This window comes from Dipodomys merriami, unplaced genomic scaffold (assembly GCF_024711535.1).
Source record: "Dipodomys merriami isolate MVZ:Mamm:240054 unplaced genomic scaffold, mDipMer1.0.p SCAF_447, whole genome shotgun sequence".
NCBI lineage: Eukaryota > Metazoa > Chordata > Mammalia > Rodentia > Heteromyidae > Dipodomys > Dipodomys merriami.
The window spans coordinates 767,314-792,613 of record NW_027206010.1 but is presented as its reverse complement, the minus strand read 5'-3'; the positions used below and the strand labels follow the sequence as shown (position 1 = coordinate 792,613).

The following is a 25,300-nucleotide window of genomic DNA, read 5'->3' as shown; positions in this document are numbered from 1 at the left end:
TACCAGTTGAACCACAGCTCCACTTCCAGCTTTTTCCTAGTTAATTGGAGATGAGTGTCTCATGGACTTTCCTGGCCAGGGTAGCTTGGAACTGAGACCCTCAGATCTCACTCTCCTAAGTAGCTAGAATTACAGGCTTGAGTCACCAGCACCTAGCTAATCTTGAATATTTTATTATTTTTTCCTCAGTACAATTGAATCAACATGGTAATTTATTCATGCATATATAATAAAGTCAGACAAAGCTCAAGCATTGCCTTTTCCCAATCCCCAATACCCTATTGATCAACAGTTTTCATATCTTCATAAAAACACTATGTAGAGCTGGACGTTGGTAGCTCACGCCTGTAATCCTAGCTACTCAGGAGGCTGAGATCTGAGGATCATAGTTCAAAGCCAGCCTGGGCAAGAAAAGTCCGTGAGACTCTTATCTCCAATAAGCCACTAGAAAATGAAGTGGCGCTGTGGCTCAAGTGGTAGAGCACTCACCTTGAGCTGAAGAGCACAGGGACAGTGCCCAAGCCCAGAGTAAAAAAAAAAAAAAAAAAAAAGAAGCAACATTGAGCATGACCTTTCCAGGATGGCTTCTTGTTCCAGCAACAGAGTTCAGGACCCATGACCGACAAAAAAAAAAAAAAACACCACTATGTAAGACTAGAAGTGTGGCTTATTGGTAGAGTGCTTGCCTACCATGTATGAGGCCCTGGATTCTATTCCTCAGTATAATAAACAGAAAAAGCCGGAAGTGGTATGGCTATGGCTCAAGTTGTAGAATGCTAGTCTTGTGCAAAAGAATCTCAGGGATGGGGCTGGGAAGATGGCTCAGTGGTAGAGTGCTTGCCTTGCATGCCTGAGGCCCTAGGTTCGATTCCTCAGCACCACATAAGCAAAAAAAGAAAAAAGCTGGAAGTGGCACTGTGGCTCAAGTTGTAGAGCACTAGCCTTGAGCTGAAGAGCTGAGGGGCAGCGCCCAGGCCCCGAGTTCAGGCCCCACGACCGAACCCAAAAAACAAAAAAAAAACTGTATTTTTATTTATTTATGTTGGTCATGGAGCTTGAACTCTGGGCCTGGGCACTGTTCCTCAGCTCCTCAGCTCAAGGCTACTTCCAGTTTTCTGGCGGGTAATTGGAGATAAGAGTCTCACAGAATTATTGGCCAGGCTGGCTTTGAACTGCAACCCTCAAATCTCAGCCTCCTGAGTATCTAGGATTATACTTGTGAGCCACTGGTACCTGTCAACACTGTATTTTGATAGTTACCCTCCATCATTCTCTCCCCAACACCTGCCCCACCCCATGTCTCAGTCAATTCAAGTTATATTTTTATGTTCTCTATATCTTTAAAGTCTAGAATCTGCAAATGAGTATATTTGGGTTTTGAGCTTGGCTTATCCTGCTCAATAGGATCTCCTGGTTCCATCCAAATGACATTTCATTTGTCTTTTTTTTCCCCCCCTGGTCGTGGGGCCTGAACTCTAGGCCTGGGCGCTGTCCCTCAGCTCTTCAGCTCAAGGCTAGCGCTCTACCACTTGAGCCTCAGTCCCACTTCCGACTTTTTCTGCTTATGTGGTGCTGAGGAATCGAACCCAGGGCCTCATGCATGCAAGGCAAGCACTCTACCACTGAGCCACCTTCTCAGACCCTTCATTTGTCTTTATAGTTGAGTAAATTCTCTCTCTCTCTCTCCCTCCGCCCCCCCCCCAGATATCTTCTATTTTTCTTTATCCACTCATCAGTTCTTGGGCACCTGGGTAATTAAACTGTTTGGCTACTGTGAACAAAGCCGCAATAAATAGGCCTGCAGGTATCTTTAATGTACATTAATATGCACTCCTTCAGCTATATGTCCCAAATGTGATATGCCACAGTCATAAAGGCAGATTTTAATTTTTTTGAGAAACCACCATATTGGTTTCTATAGTACTTACACTAGTTTACATCTCATCAAGCAGCTGTTTTCTTAGTGATAATCATTCTGACTGAGGTGAGACGGAATCTTAACTTTTATTTTTGAGTACTGGAGCTTGAAGCAGATCCTCTCACTCAAGGCTGGCATTTTACCACTTAAACTTCACCTCCAATCCAGTCTTTTCGCTAATCAATTGGACAGAGCCTCTAAGACCTTGGTCTCCTGAGTAGTTAGAATTACAGGCATGAGCCACCACTGCCTAGATTAGCAGTTTTGACTTACATTTCCTATACAGTTAAGGATGCTGAACACTTCTTGCATCTAGTTTCTTCTTCAGAGAACTGTATCTAATTCTCTTGCCCATTTATTAACTGGGTTATTTGTTTTCAAGTTTTGGTCCTTTGTTTTAGCTCTATGTAAGACCCTTTATCCGTTAAATGGCAGCAAAAAAAAAAAATCTTTAATACTTTTTTAGAAGCAGAACACAATACACTTCTCCGGAAAAACAAATTGGAATACCCATTGTTATAAATAAGGGCTAGGCGCTTGTCGATCCAGCCTGTAATCCTAGCTACACAAGAGGCTGAGATTGGAGGAATGAAGTTCAAAACCTGCCCACGTAGGAAAAGTATGTGAGACTTTTTTTTTTGGTATGTCATGGGGCTTGAACTCTGGGCCTGGATGCTGTCCCTCAGCTCTTCAGCTCAACGCTAGTGCCACAGCGCCACTTCCACTTTTCTGTTGACTTTCATGTCCGGACTGACTTTGAACCATGATCCTCAGATCTCAGCCTCCTTAGCTAGAATTCCAAGCATGAGCCACTGACACCGGACGAGACTCTTATCTTTTAACCACCAAAGAGAAGTGGAGCTGCTGCTCCAGTGTAGCAAAACTCAAGGACAGTGCCCAGACCTTAGTTCAAGAACCAGGACTAACACACACATACATAACATACATATACAGACACAGACATACACACACTATAAATAAGGTGGAAAAGAGCTTAACTGAGTTTTTGAGGGTGAAATGTCCTAAAATTGTGGGGATGGTTGTAGTGTGTGATTACACTAAAGCCTATCAAGCTGTACACTTCAAATAGGTGACCAAATAGGTGAAGTACAGTGTACTTCAATGAAGTGTTAAGAAAACTATAAAACAAACTCAGGTCAAAGACTGAATCAAACATCAACTTGAGAGTTCAAGGATGAGACTTCAGGTGAAACACCAAGAGCAGGCCAAAGGGGGTGTGGATAAAATCTGACAAGAGGAAAGACAATGAATCTTTTAAGTAATAAAAAAAAGTGATATATAGAACAATCTAGTTCAGCTAGAAACCTGCCAGGATAAGATAAAAAATTAAGGGTGAACTTAGTACTGTTGGCTTACACATGGAATCCTAACCACTCACAAAGTTGAGAGTTTAAAAACAGCCCAGGCAAAGCTGGGCGCTGGTGGCTCACGCCTGTAATCCTAGCTACTCAGGAGGCTGAGATCTGAGGATCGTGGTTCAAAGCCAGCCCGGGCAGGAGAGACTGTGAGACTCCTATCTCCAATAAACCACCAGAAAACCGGAAGTGGCGCTGTAGCTCAAGTGGTAGAGCACTAGCCTTGAGCTGAAGAGCTAAGGGACAGCGCCCAAGACCAGAGTTCAAACCCCACAACCGACCAAAAAAAAAAAAAAAAAAAAAAAAAACAGCCCAGGCAGATACTTCTGAGATTCTTGTGATTCAAACCTCCAATTAACCGGGAAAAAGCCCACAGTGGAGCAGAGCACTATCCTTGAGCACAAAAGCTCATGGACCAATACCTCAGGCCCTGAGTGTCAAGCCCCATGACTGGTGCAAAAAAGGAAAAAAAACTCAGGATGAAAGGATGGGCCTCTGGCTCAGGATTTAGAACCTTGAAAAGCCACATTTGAGAACCTGGAAATAAGTATCATGGGAGTTTCTTACCGAATTGTTTCTAAATAGAAGGCAACAGATTATAAATTATCTACATGGTTCAGGGGAAGGAGTGGCAGAGGCCTGTAATCCCCACACTTGGAAGACAGGCAGGATGATTCAAAGTTCAAGGGTACTCTAGGCTACAAAGTTACCTGGCCTTTGAGGAGGAGAAAAAAAGAAAAGAAAAAAAGCAGCACAGACAACATTATCTACATGTACTCAAAGACATGCTTTTTACCCTAATGAAGGCAAGACCTGAGTGAGTCACCATTTTTGGAGCTCTGTCTGTACCGGTACCATCACCACTGCTAAATTGTATAAGTCAAACTAAGCCCTTGACTCTAATAATCTTGACCAACCACCTCCCACTCCCCCCCCCCCCGTATTATCTTCAAAATGCAACACTACTAAGGGATAGTTCGCACAGATTGGGCAGAGAATACCCCAACACAGCTAAAAATCATGAAATGAGGTGAGGGAAAGCCGAGAAGTGTCGACAAGGATAGCATTAAAAGGTCTGGAGCTGCAACTTTTGTGTTACAGCGCTCGCCTAAGCCTACACAAGACCCAATACTCATCTCCAGCAACACCAGGGAAGGGGGTTGGGGGGAGGGGAAAAAAAAACTCAGAGGCTGAGGCAGGAGGATCACTAGGAAGAACGAGGCCAGCCTAAGCTACATAGCTTCTGCCTCAAAAAAAAAAAAAAAACAAAAAACAAAACAACTAACTACCAAGTGTCCATTTTATTAAATCTCTGTCTTTTATCAATCCATGCTACCCTACCTGGCTAGAGATAGCGGATGGGTGTATTCGGAGCCTGACCCCAAGGCTTCAGCTCCCTGCCCCCCCTCTTCGAGGTGCTGCCCCGCCCCCACTCACGTGGGACTCTGGAGATGGCCTCGCCAGTCCGCAGTCCTCAGAACCCATTCAAGTTAAGAACTCTCATTAAGCACCTGCTGTGTGTTAGGGTCCGAGCCTTAGGATGGGTATTCAAAAATGGTCAGCATGCCTTTTGGGGCCTACACTCCACCCTTTTATTACCAAAAAAAAAAAAAAAAAGACTCCTAGTCCATCCTCCATCCAGGGCCTGCCTCCCTTCCATTTCTGATCCATGCCCTCTCTCCGCTAATTGAGTATTGGTTCCTCCCCCCCCCCCAAAAAAAATAGGAAATGAAATCTTCCTCTGGCCCACGGGAAAAGGCCCCGCACCTGGGGTCGACAGGCACTCAAAGGCGGGTGGGCCGCTTGGAGTACCCCGAAGGGGACGGTGCGGATCTCTTACCACCTGGGTTCTGGGTTTAGAACCAGGTGACCCGACCCCCCCCCCCCGCCTCTCCCCGGGCCTGCATTCCCCAAGCCGAACGGAGCGAGCCGCCACCTCCCCAACCCCAGTGCACGCGGCCGGCCCGGCCCACACTTACGGCGTGCAGCGGTCGCTATATTCATTAGCAATCGTCTCGATGCCCCCGGCACGGGCCACGGCCACGTAGCAACTCTGGAAACCCAGGTCTATGCCCACCACCGACATGGCGCCGGTTATTTACTCGGGCTCAGGCCCGGGTCCGGCCGCTGAAGAACAGGACGCGGACCCCGGCGGGGCTGACTGGGCGCGCTGAGAACGGGCCGCGAGAGCTGCAAAGGCCGGAGCGAACGGGGGAAACCTGCGGGTTGTCCACACGCGAGCCGCCTGTAAGTCCTTGGAAGGAAACGCCGCGACCCTAGGGCACCCTCAGGCCGGCTCTCCGGCACCGGCTCAGCCGCCACACAGCAGGCGCCGGCCGCGGGGGCGGAGAAGATCTCGAAAGATCTCGTTGCGACGGGAATCCAGAGCTGCAGCGCGCGAGAACTGCGCAGGAACAGAATGTTCTCGCGAGATCCCGGCGCCTCAGCAGCTTTTTCTTTCGGAGCCTGCCTCTCCCCCCGCCCGCCTCCTCCCCACCCTCTTTCCCCCCCCCCCCCCCGCCCATCTCCCGCGCGCCTTCATTACGCAAGCGCTTGCGTCACGTCCTGGCACCGGAAACCTGGGAAGGTGGAAGATGGCTGAAAGAGAAGCGGCCTGATTGAGCCTGCGCACCAGTTCCCGGCGGCGCTCACACACCAAGCACCTCCCTTTCCGGAAGAGAAGACGGAGAGCCAGCGGGAGGGCGCTGAAGGGGCGCTGTTGGCCTACTTCTGTGTTTAATCGCCGAGAAACTTAAGGTGATGCCGTCTCCGCCACTCCCCTCACCCTTGTGTTGAGTTCCCCGCCCCACTCCCCCCAAGAAAGAGACACGGTTTAATCTTCAAATTCTGCCAGATCCATTCTCAGGTCATCGGGATAAGTTATTAGGAGGTTAGGGGAACCGGCCATGGTTTGGGAGGGACAAGAGACGGGGGGGGGGGGGGTGGGGTGGAGAGAATTCCGCTTTGAACATGGCCTTTAAAAGCGGATCTTTGCCACTGTCGAGGAGCGCCCTCACCAGCGAAAGGAAGGAATCCAATCCTAATCACCTCACCTCAGTTTTCTTTCTCTCAGCCTGCCTCCCACCCTGGTGAAAACCACGTGTCAGACTTAACCAGTCCCAAACACATTCCAAGCCCTGTGCTAGGCCCCCAGCTGGTTGCCAGGGGCCACTTATGTTCTGCCAGATGGATGACAAGTTTACATGAAGCTAATGAACCTTAAACTTCAAGGCCCTCTCACACCTGATCCTGGAAGAGCAGGAAACCGTTGAGACTTTAGTAGGTGGAAAGGGGAGGCCAACGTGTTTTCTGGGAGCAATTCTGTATAACATTTATGATCGGTTACCTATAGCGACTTAAGAAGAATTTGAATCCCCCAAGTCTCCAGTAATGTGTTTTCATTATTGTGAATATTTAATTGTAAATAATTAATTTTGGTGTATTTTAAGAATCCCCAGCAGGGGACCAGGTGGGTTAGATCTCGGCTGTAATCCTAGCTACTAGGGAAACAGATTAAAAGGATCAAGGGTCAGGCCTAACCCTAACATAAAGTTCTCCACACCTTCCATCTCAATAAACAGGGATGGGAATGTGGCTCAGTGGTAGAGGCTTGCCTAGCATGCATGAAGTTCTGCGTTTGAGTCCTCAGTACCATATAAACAGAAAAAGCCAGAAGTCGCACTGTGGCTAAAGTAGTAGTGCTTAGCCTTGAACAAAAGAAGTTCAGGGACCAGTGCCCAGGCCCTGAGTTCAAGCTCCAGTTGGCATAAATAAACAAGCTAGGAGTGATGGTGCCTGTCTATAATCCCAATTACTGGGAGGCATAGGTAGGCAAATCATACCGAAAAAATTTAAGCAAAAAAGGGCGGGGAGTAAGGCACCAGTGATAGAGCACCTAGCCAGCAAGTGCAAGGCCCTGAGTTCAAACCCTAGTACCACTGAAAGAGAGAATTCAACAGCATATAAATTTCAATTCTACAAAACCTATATTACCCATATATTAAGGGAGGGGATAGTCAGGCACCAGTGGCTCATGCCTGTAATCCTAGCTACTAAGGAGGCTGAGACCTGAGGATCACAGTTCAAAGGCAGCCTGGGCAGGATAGTCAGTGAGACTCTGATCTCCATTAAACCACTCAGAAGTGGCTCTGTAGCCCAAGTGGTATAGCGCTAGCCTTGAGCTGAAATGCTGAGGGACAACACCCAGGCCCAGAGTTCAAGCCCCACAACTGACAAAAAATAAAATAAAATATGGGAGGGGGTTTACCTAGTACAGGGTGGCTATGTACATATGTACAGAATGATAGATACTGGGAAGATTTCCCAAAAAGAAAAAAATGCTCAAGCTGGAAAAATCAGCAATAGAGAACTAGTATGGTTTCAAGACTACAAAAAGTTTTGTGTTGCTGTAAAACAGACTGAGTTGAAGATAGGACTAGAGCAATGCCTTTAAACATTCAAAAAGTAAGCAAAGAATAAAGCACATTATCCTGACACCTCACTCCCCGTAAAGGAGGCATTTCAATCTCTAGCAGTACTACTAAAACATAGGTGGTTTGCTTTTAAATATCTATATTGCCACACGGTTTTCACCTTTTGGCTATTACAAACCTATTTTCTTTCTCTTTGTGTATGGGAGGGGGGAGGAGAGCGTGCCATGCGTGCATGCATGTTTGTGCCAGTCCTGGGGCTTGAATTCGGGCCCTAGGTGCTAGCCCTGAGCTTTTATGCTCAAGGCTAGCACTCTACTACTTGAGCCACAGCTCCATTTCCAGCTTTTTGGTTGTTAATTGGAGATAAGAGTCTCACAGGGGCTTAGTGGTGGAGAGCTTGCCTAGCTTGCATGAAGCCCTGAGTTTGACTCCTCAGTACCACATACACAGAAAAGGCTAGTAGTGGTGCTGTGGCTCAAGTGATAAGAGTGCTATCCTTGAGCAAAAGAAGCTCGGGGACAGTGCCCAGGCTGAGTTAAAGCCCGCAGGACTGGTTAAAAAAAAAGTCTCATGGATTTTACTGCCTGAGCTGGCTTCGAACCTCTATCATAAGATCTCAGCCTCTTGAGAAGATTACAAGTTTGAGCTACTAACACCTAGCTTGCAAACCTATTTTCCCTTTAAAGAAGATACCGGGTGGTATATGGAAAGAGATAAATGGAGTAAAGGAGTGGAGACAAAATGAAAAGCCTATGGAAAAACAGAAAACAAAGATGAATAGATAGTTGTACATCCATGCTCATAGCAGCTTATGCATAGTAGTCAGAAGCTAGGAACACTTTATATTTCATAATGGATTTTTTTGTGTGTGTCAGTCTTAAGGCTTGAACTCGGCCTGGGAGCTGTCCCTCAGTGTTTCAGCTCAAGGCAAGCAATCTACCATTTGATCCACTGTGCTACTTCCACTTTTTTGCTGGTTTATTGGAGATAAGAGTCCCACAGACCTTCCTGCACAGGCTGGCTTTGAACCACAATCCTCAGATCTCAGCCTTCTGAGTAGCTAGGATTACAGGCATGAGACTCTGGCCCCCGGCTACATTGGATTTTTATTTTATTTTATTTTTTTGGGGGTCCGGTCATGGGGCCTGAACTCTGGGCCTGGGTCCTGTCCCACAGCTCTTCAGCTCAAGGCTAGCGCTCTACCACTTGAGCCACAGCACCACTTCTGGCTTTTTTTCTTTTTGCTTATGTGTTGCTGAGGAATCGAACCCAGGGCCTCATGCGTGCACGGAAAGCGCTCTACCACTGAGCCACCTTCCCAGCCCTACAATGGATTTTTTTAATGTGATAAAGACCTATCACAAAATACTGTACAGCCTTAAAAAGATGGCTTTTTCTGATGTACGCTAAAAGCTGGATGATTTTTTTTTTTCAGGAGTGAATAGGAGATCTATTCCTGGGGCTTGAACTCAGGGCCTGGGCATTGTCCCTGAGCTCTTTTGCTCAAGACTAGCACTCTACCACTTGAGCCATAGTGCCATTTCTGGCTTTTTCTGCGATTAATTGGAGCTAAGAGTCTCATGGACTTTGCTGCTGGGGCTTGCTTTCAATTGCAATTCTCAGATCTCACCCTCCTGAGTAACCAGGATTACAGGCTTAAGCCACCAGTGCCTGGCTAAAGATGGATGATTATTGAAACATTATTCTAAGTAAAAAGCCAACTAGAACTGGACAAACTTTTTATGATTCCACTTAAATAAGGCACCTACAATAGGCAAACACATAGAGACAGAAAAGCCAAATTACTGCTTAACACTGACTTGTGGGTGAAATGGAATGGGGAGGTACTATTAGGGCCAACAGAGGTTGGCGGTGTGGCTCAGTTGTAGAGTGCTAGCCAGTGAGTGAAAGTGTCAGATACCAAGTTTGAGTCCCCATCTCAAACCAAAAAGAAAAGGAAGAAAAAAAAGGCATACAAAATTTCTATTAGGTACAATGAAACAATATTGAGGATAGTTAGTGGTAAAGGTTGCACAATCATGTGAATATACACTCCATGACACTGATCTGTTTAAAAAAAAAAAAGCACAGTACTCACAACTGAACGCTGGGCCTCACACGTGGTAGGCAAGTGCTCTACCAGTTGAACTATGCCCCCAGCCCTTGTGGGGTTTCATTCTTTCTTCCTTCCTTCCTTCCTTCCTTTCTTTCTTTCTTTCTTTTTTTTTTTTTTTTTGTCTAAGACAAAGACTTGAACTGGGTACATGACCTTGTGTTTGTATTTTGTTTTGATTTTTGTTTTTGCTGGTCCTGGGGCTTGAACTCAGAGCATAGGCACTATCCCTAAGCTTTTTTGGCTCAAGGCTGGCATTCTACCACAACTTCACTTCTAGATTTTGGTAGTTAATTGAAGATGAGTCTCATGGACTTTTCTTCCCAGGCAGGCTTTGAACCTGTATTCTCAGATCTCAGCCTCTGAGTAGCAGGGATTATAGGCATGAGCCACCAATGCCCAGCTATATTTTGTTTTTTGGGTTTTTTTAAGGAAGAAATATTTATTTTTTAATGTCATATTTTATGAATATTCTAAAATTTCAATATAAAAAAGAAGACAGGGCAGGGACAAACCCCCAAATAGGAAGTAAATGGTGGGGCAAGTCTACATAATATATTTTGTTTTTGAGGTAGGGTCTTCATTAACTTTCCCAAGCTGTTCTCAAACTTGTGATCCTCTTGCCTCTGCCTCCTAAGCAGCCTGGATTACAGGTTTACGCCACCAAACTTGGCTGGTTTATAATTTTTAAAGTGATTAAAATAGTAAACTTATGTTAAGTATATTTTCACACACTTTTTGTTTTTGTTGTTGTTGTTTTCCGTCAGTCACAGGGCTTGAACTCAACATCTGGGTACTGTCCCTGAGGTTTTTTGCTCAAGGCTAGTTCTGTACCACTTTGAGCCACAGCTCCACTTCCTGGTTAATTGGAGATAACAGTCTCTTGGTCTTTTCTGCCTAGGCTGGCTTTGAACTGCGATCCTCAGATCTCAGCCTCCTGAGTAGCTAGGATTACAGGTATGAGCTACCAGTGCCTGCCTCCCACAGATTTTTAAAAGTAGAAAAAAAGTCAAAACTGGCATGATGTAACATGCCTGCAGTCTCAACTCTTTGGGATGCTAAGGCAAAGGGATTCCTTGATCCCAAGAATTCAAGGCTACCCTAGGTAACATAAGCCCCATATCAAGAAATAAAGAAGCTAATCTTTTTTTGTGCCAATCCTGGGGCTTGAACTCAGGGCCTGGGCTCTGTCCCTTAGTTTTTTCACTCAAGGCTGGAACTCAACCACTTGAGCCACAACTCCACCAATAGCCTTTTGGTAGTTAAATGGAGATAAGAGTCTCACAGAATCTCCTGCCTGGGCTGACTTCAAACTGTGATCCTCAGATTTTAGACTTCCTCTCTTGGAAGGCATCCTTAGCCTTTGGCTAATTTGGCAAATGGTACATCTTTTTATGTCCCAGCTTCATATCTCACCCGCCCTGTTGTCTTTGGCACTACTTTCCATTTCAAATACCACCAGCCCTATCAATCTTTTTTAATGATTTGTCCTTCTCAAAATAAAATGTAACTAACATCAGGCACAGAGTACTCATCCTGCTATAAATAGTTTCCTGGATCATCAAACTTATAGCCCACGGGGCTATTCTGGGGTATTTAAATAAATGAAGTCAGAAAAAGTCACTTGAGAATTCTGAAGAATCTAAAGTGGTAAGAGTTCCAAGAGTCCTAGTTGTTGAAACAATAAAGTTTCCAGAATGCTGTTCATTCAGAAAGTATGTTGAGAATTTTAGAAGCAGGAAATTGTTAGATTGTTTTTTTGCTGGTACAAATATGAACCGTTTAAATGCACAGGGTTCACAAGCTGCCCAGAAACAAAAAGTTCCCAGTCCCTTGGGAACTCTTAATCCTCACTGCCAGGTGTCCATCAGAATCATGTCCTCCCTCCCAAGAGGTTTCTGCAATGCTTTGTGTCATGAAGAAGCCACCATTAGGGAATGGTATCTTTCTGACCTCCGTTCTCACAGTGAGTGGCTCATTGCCCATAGTCAGAATAACGTTCTTAAACTCTAAAACTCCAGTACCTCCATAGTAGAGGTGCCAGGTCTCTAACTCCCAGTATACCTGCTAGACATATATTCAGTGACTCTAAATTATTATTATTTTAATGTCTGTAATCCTAGCTACTCAGGAGATTGAGATCCAAGGATAACAGTCCAAAGCCAGCCCAGTCAAGAAAGTCCATTAAGACTCATGTCCAATTAACCATCGAAAAGCAGGAAGTGGAGCTGTGGCTTGAAGTGGTAGAGTACTAGCCTTGATCAAAGAAGCCCAGTTAGGGCTGGGAAGGTGGCTCAGTGGTAGAGTGCTTGCCTTGCATGCATGAGGCCCTGGGTTCGATTCCTCAGCACCACATATGCAGAAAAAGCCGGAAGTGGCACTGTGGCTCAAGTGGTAGAGCGCTAGTCTTGAGCTGAAGAGCTGAGGGACAGCGCCCAGGCCCAGAGTTCAGGCCCCACGACCGGCAAAAAAAAACAAAAAGCAAAGAAAGTGGCATTTTCCTATTTAATAAATAAGATGGGCTTGGAAGGTGGCTCAGTGGTAGAGTGCTTGCCTTGCATGTATGAGACCCTGGGTTCGATTCCTCAGTACCACATAAGCAAAAAAAAAGCTGGAAGTAGTGCTGTAGCTCAAGTGGTAAAGCACTAGCCTTGAGCTGAAGAGCTGAGGGACAGCGCCCAGGCCCTGAGTTCAGGCCCCATGACCAACCAAAAAAAAAAAAAAAAGTGAGACAACCAAGACCTGATGAAGTTGAGGAAGTGGTTCAAGTTTACACAACTTGCCAAAGCCCAACTTTTACAATTGTCTCCTCCACCACCACCACTGCTTCTCTTTCAGCTCAGGCTTCTTGTATACCAGACTCATTAAATGTTAAACTAGCTTTTTTTTTGTTCAGTGGTGCTGATGGCTCACACCTGTAATCTTAGCTGCTCGAAAGACTGAGATCTGAGGATCCAAGTTTGAAGCCCACTAAGCAAAAGAGTCCATGGATTGGAAGCATAGCCCAAGTGGTAAAGCGCCAGCCTTGAGCAAGAAAGTCAAGTGAAAGCAGAGGCCCTTACTTCTAGATTTAACACACACACACACACACACACACACACACACACACACACACACACACACACACACACACACACACACACACACACACACACACACACACACACACACACACACACACACACACCAGCATTTGCTAGGACTCTTAAATAATAAAAATAAAAATATTTAAAAAAATTGCTAGGTTAAGTCAAGTACAGTGACTCAGAACTATAATCTCAGCTGCTCAGAAGGTAGAGCTCTGGTAGCTCAGTATTCAAGGCCAATCCAAACAAAAGTGAGACCTCTAGCACAATATGGAAACTAAGCGTCTATAGGAGGATTGTGGTTTGTGGCTGGACTGAACAAAGTGTGAAAAACAATGTCAAAAAAAAAAAAACTAAAAAAGTTGAGAGCGTAGCTCAAGTGGTGGAGCAACTGCCTTGCAAGTGCAAGGCCCTGGGTTTAAACTCAATGAAAGCCCCCCCAAAAAGGAGCACAGTTTAGTCTCTTGCTGTTTTTACTGAAGCATTTGGCCAACCATAATACTCTGGGATGTTAAAAACTACCATCGTAGTTCACTAACTCCAAGTTGGCTGACAGCCTAAGTAAGGTCTTTACCACACCCTCTCCAACTGTCTGCTGCCATAGTAGCACCATGATCTCATCCAGAGTTCTTCCCCAAAGCCCAACTCTTATGCCCTTATTCAGGCCCATTCTCTTATGCCTTTGGCCTGCAGTATCACTAGCAAGTCCCTGCCCTTTCCTTCTTCATAATCCTCAAATCCTTGGTGAACTTTACACAGCCTTCCCCAGACCACGTAGGCTGCTATGATCAGATTTAACACCTTCATCTAAGCCCCTTGATCACCAATAATTTTCCTGGCATGACTCACACCTAGTCTCTTTATCCGCCAGCTCCACCCTCTTCTCAACCAGCCCCAGCCTGGGCCTTCTTCCACCTCTAGCAGCTGACATTCCAACTGCACTCTCAAGTCCTGCTTGTTGATCTGGTCAGCTGACACCAGAAAGGTGACTCCCTGTTCTTCAGCTCTGCTCTTGCTCTGGCCTGTCCTATGTCTCATCAGGCAGCCATCCTGCCAGAGCAGCAGCTGCCATTTCGTTCAACTTCAACTTACAGAATTTTTCATCTTTTTTTTTTCATTTTAATTAGCAGATTCATCAGTATGCAATATATCCTATGCTGCATTACCTTCAGCTGAAATACGGTTACTTGTCTCAGGAGTGAACATTTCCTTGCTTCTTGTTCCAACCTTCAAAGGCAATGATTTTTCAGGTTTCCACATTAAAGAGACATCCAGAGGGCTGAGGATAGCTCAATAGAAGAGCGTTTGCCTAACGTTTGAGAGACCCTACGTTTGATCCTTGACCCTCCCTGGCACCAAGGGCGGGGGAAGAATAGTATTTGTAATTTGATAAAGGCCAATGTAATGACCAAGTCTCAAGTTCATGTGGCACTGTGCCCATGCGTTGCTTTGCCACCAAAGGAGGACCATCTATTCCTTATTGACATGTAGTGTTCAAATGCAATGTGAGTTCAAAATCTAAATATATCACAGATGAGTCCAGTTTGACACTTGAACACCAGCAATGCAAGCTCTCAGAGGAAAGTGACCAACAAGGTATTTTCCAGGGATGGAGGATGGAACCAATCTCTGTAGCTACAGGCAGGAGCAGGAGCAGCAACAACAAGTAAAGAGGTAGCCCAAGCTCTTTGGAAGCATCAGGAGCTTCTGACAAGACAAAAGCCACATTTAGAAAAGGTTGAGTGACATCATCCAGAAAAAAAGCTTTCATTAAGGAGGTTTTGTAGAGCAAAAAAACACAAGACTGGGTAATGTGTGTGTGTGTGTGTGTGTGTGTGTGTGTGTGTGTGTGTGTGTGTGTGTGTGTGTGTGTGTGTGACAGTACTGGGGTTTGAACTCAGGACCTCTATTTCTTTTTTTTTTTTTTTTGCCAGTTGTGGGATCTGAACTCTGGATCTGGGCACTGTCCCTCAGCTCTTCAGCTCAAGGCTAGTGTTCTACCACTTGAGCCACAGCCCCACTTCCAGCTTTTTCTGCTAATGTGGTACTGAGGAACCGAACCCAGGGCCTCATGCATGCAAGGCAAGCACTCTACCACTGAGCCACCTTCCCAGCCCATGGACCTCTTTCGTGCTCAGCTTTCTTGCTCACTTTTTTTTTTTTTTTTTGCTCAGAGCTGGAATTCTGCCACTTGAGCAACTTTTTTCAGACCAACATTTTGCTAGTCACTTGGAGAAGAATCACTGAGCACTGGTGGCTCATATCTGTAATCCTAGATACTCAGGAGACTGAGAGCTGAGAATTGCAGCTCAAAAATCAGCCCAAGCACACAAAATTGGTTATCTCTAATTAACCATCAAAAAGCTGGAAGTGGTGGTATGGCTCAGGTGGTAGAGTGCCAACTTTGATGGCAAAAAGCCAAGCAAGAGCACAAGGTCCTGAGTGCAAACCTTACTACAAACACAGATGAACGCGTACTCACATGAAAGCATGTGCACACACATACACAAATTGGAGGAGTCTTAAAGATTTTTCTGTCCAGGCTGGTTGTGAACCACAGTCTTTCAGAATAATGAAGATTATAGGCATTATCCACTGAAACCTAGCAGGACCTGATATTCTTGAAATGCTTTCGACAAATGAACTTCTCAACAGATAATAGAAAGGTGGTTAAGACGTTTTTCTTCAAAACCAGATAATTGACCCTTTAGGAACACTTTAGTCTACTAAACATGGGTATACTTCATATCATTTCCACCAAAAGCAAAGGTTTATTATTTTTTTTACAGTCCTAGGGTTTGAACTCAAGGTCTTATACTTGCTAGGCAGACACTCTATCGCTTGAGCCACTTCCACATTTTTCAGAAAGGGTCTTGTGCTTTCATCTGAGGCTGGCATCAAACTAGATATTCCTACTTCAGATCCCTTCATAGTAGAGTGATAGACACCATTGCACCATCATACCTAGCTTATTCTTTGAGATCAAAAGTCTCGCTGATTTTTTCCCTTGGCTAGATTTTTTTTTTTTTTGCCAGTCCTGGGGCTTGAACTCAGGGCCTGGGCACTGTTCCTAAGCTTCTTTTTGCTCAAGGGCTTCATGCATGCTGCCACTAAGCCATATTCCCAGCCCTTGGCTAGATTTTAAATGACAATCCTCTCTTCCAAGTATTGGGATTACAGATATGAGCCACCCTACCCAGCCCCCAAAAGTTATCTTTAAAATATATATATAGGGGGGCTGGGAAGGTGGCTCAGTGGTAGAGCGCTTGCCTTGCATGCCTGAGACCCTGGGTTCGATTCCTCAGCACCACATAAGCAAAAAGAAAAAAGCCAGAAGTGACACTGTGGCTCAAGTGGTAGAGCACTAGCCTTGAGCTGAAGAGCTGAAGGACAGCGCCCAGGCCCAGAGTTCAGGCCCCACGACCGAACCCACAAAAAAAAAAAAAAAAAAAAATATATATATATATATATATATATATATAGGGGCTGGGAAGGTGGCTCAGTGGTATCAGTGGTAAAGTGCTTGCCTTGCATGCATGAGGTCCTGGGCTCAATTCCTCGGCACTATATAAGCAGGAAAAGCTGGAAGTGGTACTGTGGCTCAAGTAGTAGAGCAGTAGCCTTGAGCTGAAGAGCTCAGGGACAGCACCCAGGCCCAGAGTTCAGGTCCCACGACTGGAAAAAAAAAAAAAATATATATATATATATATATATATGTATATAATTTAAGTAGTTGTACTAAGGGATTACCATTCAACTTTTTTTTTTTTCATTACCAGGCTTTGAACTTAAAGACATTGTGCTTAATTGGCTTCCTTGCCTGGCTGGTTCTCTACCTCTAGAGCCACTTCTCCAGCCTCACTCTTTGCTGGTTATTTTGAAAATAGAATCTCATGGACTTTTCTGCCAAGGCTGGCTTCAGACCTCCATCCTCTGCTACTGAGTAGCTAAGATTACAGGCATGAATAGAATAGGATGGAATAGAATAGAAAAGAATAGAATTAGAACTGGCTATAAAAAGGGACCAAGAGAGAAAAATAGTCTAGTGTGATAGGGAGTGTCTCTTGGATCCACCACATGTTGGAAGTAGGTGGCTGAACTTGGACTGCCTCAATAAACTCTACCAGAAAGGGCTGTTGACAGGAAAAATGACCCATACGCAGGAGATAGCTATTGGGAAGGAGTGTCCTCGTGGAACCAGCATCTCCCTTGTCAGGGAACTGTGGAGTGGGAGGTTGGAAGGGGCCGTCTGAGGATGCATCCTGGCTCTTGTTCACATACTGCATTAATACAGAGGCTCGCCAGCATTCACTAATGAAGCAAGGACAAAATATAGACCCACACACGCAAGTAAGAGACTGTTTTACTTGAGTTTTCTTTTCTTTGTTTTAGTGGCACTAGGAATATAACTCAAGCATGCTAGGTCCAACCACCTACCACTTTAGCCATCCCATGTTTGTTTGTTTGTTTGTTTGTTGGGGGCTTGAACTCTGGGCCTAGGTGCTATCCCTGAGCTCTTCAGCTCAAGGTGAGTGCTCTTCCACTTGAGCCACAGTACCACTTCTGGTTTTTTGGTGGTTAATTGGAGATAAGAGACTCTCAGAGTTTCCTGCACGGGCTGGCTTTGAACCTCAATCCTCAGATCTCAGCCTCTTGAGTAGCTAGGACTACAGCGCCTGGCCTGGTTTGGTTTTGAGATAGAGTCTCACTAACTTTGCTTACAGTGGCATCAGACTTGTGATCTTCCTGCCCCTATGATTTGAGGTTTCTATTACCTTTTCCCTGTTTTTCTTTTCTTTATTTCTTTTGTCTATTTTTTTTTTTTTGAGACAGACCTCTCTATGTCACCCCTGAGTAATCCTCCTATCTCAGCCTCCCAAGTGATGTGATTACAAACCTCTACCACTTGACCTGGCCAAAAGTATATTAATAGATATACCTCTTTCATTGTAGATCATATTTTACACATACACACACCTCTATGTCTGTCTGTCTCTGTCTCTGTCTGTCTCTCTGTCTCTGTCTCTGTCTCTGTCTCTGTCTCTGTCTCTGTCTCTACCTCTCTCTCTCTCTCTCTCTCTCTCTCTCTCTCTCTCTCTCTCTCTCTCTCATCTGTCCATCACAGCTCTGAATATATGTGCTTCAGAGCAAGTTCTATTACAGGTATGAAAAGACCTTCAGTTTTTGTTAAGAGTCCCAGGTAAAAGACCCTGATTGTCCATCCTGACTCAATCATCATGTTGTTTCAGTCAAATGTAACTAGAGGTACAGGGTCAGTAACAATTTTCAACAACAAAAAGATCTGTAGGAAGTGGAGCTGTCGATCAACATGGTAGAGCGATAGCCTTGAGTGAAAAAGTTCAGGACAGTGCCCAGGCACTGAGTTCAAGCCCCATGATCAAAAAGGAAAAGAAGGGCTGGGAAGGTGGCTCAGTAGAGTGCTTGCCTTGCATGCATGAGGCCCTGGGTTCCATTACTCAGCACCACATAAACAAAAAGAAAAAAGCCGGAAGTGGCGCTGTGGCTCAAGTGGTAGAGCGCTAGCCTTGAGCTGAAGAGTTGAGGGACAGCGCTCAGGCCCAGAGTTCAGGCCCCACGACCGGACCCAAAAAAAAAAAAAGGGAAAAGAAAAATAACTGGGAATATGGCTTAGTGATAGAGTGCTTGCCTAGCATGCATAAAGCCCTGGGTCAATTCCTCAGTAACATACACACAAAAAAATGTGGAAGTGGTACTGTGGCTTAAATGGTAGAGTGCTATCCTTGAGCACAGAGAGGGTCAGGGACAGTGCCCAGGCCCTGAGTTCAAGCCCCAGGACTGGCAAAAATAAAAATAAAAAATCTGTCATCACAAGCTAGAGAACACTCCCAAAAGATGCCTTCCAGTTCTGTTGCTGTAATGAGAGCATAGGTTGTATACTTAGATACTTTAGCACTGACAAATCCAGACAGGCCTGGGCAGGATTTGAAATAAACACAAAATTGTTTAGGAAGACTTTATCTTACTTTGTAAGGAGTTGCATAGGTGATATGTACAGACAGTGAGAAGGAGCAGAGTGGAATTGATCTAAAAGAGGAAGTAAGGAAGGAATTTGAGACCCTGGGCCTGGAAATAGGGGTCATGTCCCTGCCATGTGATAGCTTTTCATAGCAGCCCATAAACTGTAATAAAATCAAGATGTGCTTGGTATCGTGGACACCCAAAAAACACATAACCCTGTGCTAGTGGCTCACTCCTATAATCCTAGCTATTCAGGAAGCTGAGATCTGAGGATCACAGTTTAAAACCAGCCCAGGCAATAAAGTCCATGAGACTCTGATCCCAATTAACCACCAAAAAGCTGGAAGTGGAGGTATGGTTCAAGTGGTAGAGTGCTAGCCTTGAGCTAAAAAGCTAAGAAACAGTGCTCAGTTCTTGAGTTCAAGCCCCAATACCAACACACACACACACACACACACACACACACACACACACACACACACACACACAAATGGCTTTGTAACTTCATACACAGGATCTGGAACAAAAAGAGGAAGAAAAAGCCTAAGAGCAGCAGATCAAACACTAGTCATGATTATTGAGAATCATAATTGAATATTGTTGTTACTTCTTCCAAAAATTTTACATATCAGTTTTTTTACAGCTGATAAAAGATTTTTACCAACAAACTACCACCCCCCAAAAAAACTTAAGAGGGATTGAACTACTAAAAAACATAGGAACTGAGAGTAATACTCCCAGTACTACAATGAAAAAAAAAATCTTTTAATTCCTCTAGGCCTTCAATATTTAGCCAAATGCATAGCAAAGCCTATAGATGATATATGGGTTTCTGTTTTATTTTACTTTTTATAGATAACCAGAGTAAATTAATTGAAAGTGAAAAGAAAGTAGTGAGACTCTCCATCCAGGGAACGGCCCCATAGAGGAATTTCTAGGTTTCTGTTTTTAATGGGGAAAAAAGAAAAAGAAAAGCTATCTAGATTTCACCAATGATAGCCTGGTTAAATAACCTGTGATCAAATTACGCCTGATTCTTCCTAAAATGGGGTTTCTGTGCTCTTCCTTACTGTTTGCATCTGTGCTTGCTGGAAGGTAAGGAGTTTCACAAGTCTTCACATGTGAAGGTCATAAGACTTGTATCTATATTTTATATTCTATATTAACTGATTTGAACACCAGCTAGCCTAAGGAATTTCCTTTAGAAAATTCCTCTCTCTCTTCCCCTCTCCCCCTCTCTCCCTCTCCCCCTCTCTCCCTCTTTCCCTCTCTCCTCTCTGTGTCTATCTCTCTGTCTCTCTTTTTTGCTCATCAGCTAGCCCATCACCAAATGAGCCATGCCTCCAGCCCTATCCCTTAAGGAAATTCTTGCTCTCCTGAATCAAATAGGCCTTAATGCTCTTACCCAGCAACACTGAGGATTTCTGAGAACTCTAGCCCAGTATGAACCAAATTAGGTCTTCAAACAGGATTAAAACAAGAGAAGTATGAAGTACTTTCCCACTTTTTCAAAAGAACACAGTAACTCTTGATCACCAAAGCCTCTCAACCTTTGCTATTTCAGCTTTAGTCCAGGATGATAACTGGGAAGAGGGAGTGGTCATTTTTCCAAGGAGGGAAACTGGGTGTCCTCTGAGACTGATTCCCTAGACTGTTTGAAAGAACTGATGGTCATTTTTGTTCCATTCATTATTATGATATCACTAGGTAAGGTGGAACAAAGTTTGCTTTTGTTCTAGTTCTTTAAGGAAACATTCTCAAATTGAATTCCTTTAGGGTTAAAGTGTGAGAGTTTGCTCCACAGGGGTGGTGATTTATTTGCCTTCTACCTCATTTCTTTACAATTCTAGTAATATCAATGAGCATATCTAAGTTAAACCATCCACATCATCTCCTCCTCTGGGCCACATGATAGCAGCAAAGATGAGCAGATAAGCATATGAGCAAGCATATGAAACTTCTCCAACTTCTGTCCCCTTTCAACAAATGGGGAATAATTATTCTCTCCAATGCCCTGTTACAGTTTTATTTTGTTGTTGTTCCTGGTACTGTTGGAAGCACACATGACCCTCTGGTGAAAATGAAAATGAATAAACACACAAGAGATATAGGAGAATTCCTCAAGGCCTTATAGCCTCTGTACAGAAAGGTGAACTACCCTCACTCTCCTGAGAGTTGGGGCAGGCACCCAGGCTTTATGGTATGCTTGTTTTTTATCCCTATCCAAGGGGTGCTGTCCTTTTTTCTTGTTGCTAAGGAGTCAGATCCACATTTTTTTTTTCAAACAATTGGTTACCTGGGTGATAGAGGAATACAGGGAAGTTAGAAAGTATTTTAGAGCCTTCCTACTATGGTGGTTGGGGGATGGGGGTGGGTAGCTGTCCTCTTGCAGGCAAAGACACATTCCTCTCACCAGGGCTGGCTGCTGACAAAGTTAGAGGAGGTGAAGAAGTTAGTGGGAAGTTCACACTCAAGGGAAGGGGAGGGGGGAGAGGGGGGAGGCTGGGAAGGGATGTGAAGGGTAAACAAAGGAGGAGGCTGCAATGCTTGGTAAGAAATGTATGCATTATCCTGCCCATGTAATTGTAACTCCTCTGTACAGTATGTTCACAAATAAAATAAAATTAAATTACAAAAATAAAAATAAAAAAAAGGGAAGGGGAGGCATTAGTCTTTAACTCCATTGGTAAGGACTCACCCTTCACTTTGGCTGGCTAGTATAAAGAAGCAAAGAATTCAAGACATAGTACACAATGATGATTGGTTACAAGATAGAAATATTTTAGTTTGACAGCAAAGATTGCTTCTTCTCACAGTAGTATTTTGTTTTGATTTGCTTTTGGTGCTGAGAATAGAACCCAAGACATTGCTCATGCTAAACAGCAGCTCTGCCCTTGAGCTACACCTCCAGCCCTGTCTTGACATTATTCCATGTTTCCTAAATTCTGTGCTTAATTTCTGATTAAGAAATATCTCCATTATTTTGTTGTTCCAGCTTATTGCAAAGAACTACTCTGAACTTAGATGATTTAGAATAAGACTGCTCATTACCCACTTATTAAATATGAAGAGACCAGACACAGACTCCAAATTCCTAATGTTTGTCTCATAAACCATTAATTGAACTCTTTGTCCCCTGAAACTAGCTAGACCTTGAGATAAATATTTCGTTTGGCTGACAGAGATTCTACTACTCACTGCCCTACCTCCCCCCAGCACAAAACAACCAATTTGCAGATAGCAAATAAAAGAAATCTGTTGACTACTTCCAAGCCCATCTTGAGCTTAAACTGATGCTTCTCATCAGGAAAAAAAAAAAAAAAAAAAAAAAAAACCTCCCTGGTGAAGCCAGGCGCTGGTGGCTCATGCCTGTAATCTAATCCTAGCTACTCAGGAGGCTTAGATCTGTCTGGGCTCCTATCAAAGCCAGCCCAGGCAGCAAAGTCTGTGAGACTCGTTTCTCCCTCCAATAAACCACCAGAAAACTGGAAGTGGCGCTGTGGCTCAAGTGGTAGAGCACTAGCCTTGAGCTGAAGAGCTCAGGGACAACACCCAGGCCTGGTGTTCAAGCCCCAAGACTGACAAAACAAAAAAGAAAAACATCTTCAAGCTGAAAACAATTCTTAGGTTACATTTGCTCTTTTTGGTCCAAGAGGCTGTTATGATTCTTTTATATAAAACGAAGTACACTTACTACTTCTATTGGCTTTACACACCATCAACCTGAATCTAAACAATATTTTTAAACATATTTAATTTTCTTGTTATTTAGGTGGCGTACAGAGGAGTTACTGAAGGGTCCCACACACCCATCCCAGGGGACCATGCAGAGGCAGGCACAGGAGAAAGATGATAAGGCTTATTAGAGGAGCCATATTTTCCCCCAAAGCCCTATCCAGGGAGCAGGAGGGTCTGGGGGTAGGAAGTGAGGTGGATGGGAGCCCAGGTGGATCTGGGCGGAGAGAGGGTGGGGCTAGCTGTTTAGTGGGAACTCCAGGAATGGGAGGGGGCCCAGGTCTGGGTGGAGCTGAGGACCAAAAGTGTGCATAATACTGACAGTTACTATTTCTTAAGTCAGGTAATGAGTACATTTCTTTTTTGGACAATGCCACACCTTCCTTCGCTTTCCCCCAGTTACCTCCTCCCGTCTCTGTCCACAGGTTGCATAGTTCATTTTCCACATCATGTCTATTGAGTTAATATTTTTCTTACTAGCATTTTTTTTTTTTGGCTAGTACTTGGGCTTGGACTAAGAGTCTTGCTCTCTCACTGGGCATTTTCACTCAGGCTGGAAGGCTGGCTCTCTACCACTTGAGCCACAGCTCCACTTCCAGATTGTTGCTGGTAAATTGGAAATAAGGACTTTTCTGCCTGGGCTGGGTTCAAACTGGAATCCTCAGATCTCAGCCTCTTGAGTAGTTAGGATAAAAAGCACAAACCATCAACATCTGGCTCTTATTAGCATGTTAACTGTTTGGGGTTTTTTTGTTTTGTCTCTTCTGTTTTGGTTCTAGAGATCTAACCCAGGACATTGCATTTGCCAGGCAAGCACTTTGCCACTGAGCTACAATTCAACCCTCTTATTAACATTTTATTAAAATTCTGGAAGATATTTTGTTGCTCATGAACTCAGACTGGGCGATGTCCCAGAGCTTTTACACTCCAGGCTAGTGCTCTACCACATTGAGCCACAGCATCACTTCCATTTTTCTGGTGGTTAATTAGAGACAAGTGTCTCATTGACTTCTCTGCCCAGGCTGGCTTTGAACCATGCTTTCCTGTCCAGGAGCCACCATCACCCTGTAAGACTTATTTTTGAGTGCAAAGGTTTTTTTTGTTTTGTTTTGTTTTGCTTTTTTTCCTTTTTTAAAAAGTACTTACTGGAAACCTGGGTGGGAGAGACATGGTGTGTGTGGGGGGTAATATATCAAATGTTTTATTTGCTAGCAAACAAAACAAACATAAGATACATTTTATTTTATTTCACAGAATATTGCTATGAAGCATAGACTGGCCTAGACTTCTTTGTGGGTTTTTTGTTTTGTTTTGCCAGTCCTGGGGCTTGAACTCAAGGCCTGGGCACTGTCTATGAGCTTCTTTTGCGTAAGGCTAGCACTCTACCACCTGAGCCTTATTTCGTTATAACTGGGCCACCAAGTGCTCAGATTACAGGCATGTTCCACCATGCCCAGCTATTTAAAAACATTTTAGAGAACTAGATGTACTTTCAGTTCACATGGTAACTTTAACTCTCAAGTCTAATCACTTTACCCTTTTAGACTGAATTATTATTATTATTATTATTTTGTGGGTTGTGGGGCTTGAACCATGGGCTTGGGCACTGTCCCTTAGCTCTTCAGCTCAAAGCTAGTGCTCTACCACTTGAGCCATAGTGCCACTTCCAGTTTTCTGTTGGTTTATTGGAGATAAGAGTCTCAGACTTTCCTGCCTGGGCTGGCTTTGAACCATAATCCTCAGATCTCAGCCTCCTTAGTAGCCAGGATTACAGGCATGAGCCATTGGTGCCTGGCCTGAATTAATTTTTCTTTAGAATACTTCATTCAACATGGTCTTTGACCCTTTTCTGTTGCTATAAAAAAGAAAGAAAATCTGAAAGTGACACTAAAAATAGAAATGTAGCTTACTTAAGTTTAAATAAGTTTAGCTTAGCAGACACCTGTGGCTCATGCCAGTAATCCTAGCTACTCAGGAGATCTGAGATCTGAAGATTGTGGTTCAAAGCCAGCCTCAGCCGAAAAGTCATTGAGACTCCTATCTCCAATTAACCACCAAAAACCCAGAAGTGCTGCTGTGGCTCAAAGTGGTAGAGCACTAGCTTGAGCTTAAGAGCTCAGGGATAGTGCCCAGGTCAAGTTCAAGCCCCATAACCAACAAAAAAAGAAAAATAAGTTTAACTTACTGTTATTGATAAATCTAAGAGAATGACACTGCATCTGCCAGGCTTGTGGTAAAGACTTTCTTGCTGCACGAAAATATGAGATAGGAGCTGGCCACTGGTGGCTCACACCTTAATCCTAGCTACTCAGGAGGCTGAGATCTGAGGATCACGGTTCAAAGTCAGCCTGGGCAGGAAAATCCAGTATCTCCAATAAACAACCAGAGAACCTAAATTGGTGCTGTGGCTCAAAGTGGTAGAGTGCTATCCTTGAGCAAAAGAGCTCAAAAGTAGTGCCTAGGGCCTGAATTCAAGCCCCACAACCTACCAAAAAAAAAAATATATATATATATATAATAATTTTTATGAGCTGACAGCAAATATCAGCTAAAGTATCCTAAAATATTTGAATAGCCCTTTTTTTCACTTGACAAAGTATCTGTACTTTACATAGTCTCGTGTGGCCCTTATGAAGTAC

At 44.2% G+C, this 25,300-nt stretch overlaps 2 protein-coding genes across 2 annotated transcripts in view; one reads left to right on the top strand and one right to left on the bottom strand.

Moving 5' to 3' along the window:
• The window catches only part of LOC138808218 (heat shock 70 kDa protein 4), a 49,046-nt gene extending 43,411 nt beyond the window's left edge, over positions 1 to 5,635 (bottom strand). The window contains exon 1 of the mRNA XM_069994209.1: positions 5,274 to 5,635. Coding sequence (XP_069850310.1) covers positions 5,274 to 5,380 — 107 coding nt within the window. The 5' untranslated portion in view covers positions 5,381 to 5,635. The remainder of the gene's footprint in view (positions 1 to 5,273) is intronic.
• Positions 5,636 to 5,861: 226 nt separating this feature from the next.
• LOC138808213 (zinc finger CCHC domain-containing protein 10-like) overlaps positions 5,862 to 25,300 on the top strand; it is a 40,976-nt gene continuing 21,537 nt past the window's right edge. Inside the window, exon 1 of the mRNA XM_069994206.1 lies at positions 5,862 to 6,051. The gene's annotated coding sequence lies outside the window, so the exon portion shown is untranslated. The remainder of the gene's footprint in view (positions 6,052 to 25,300) is intronic.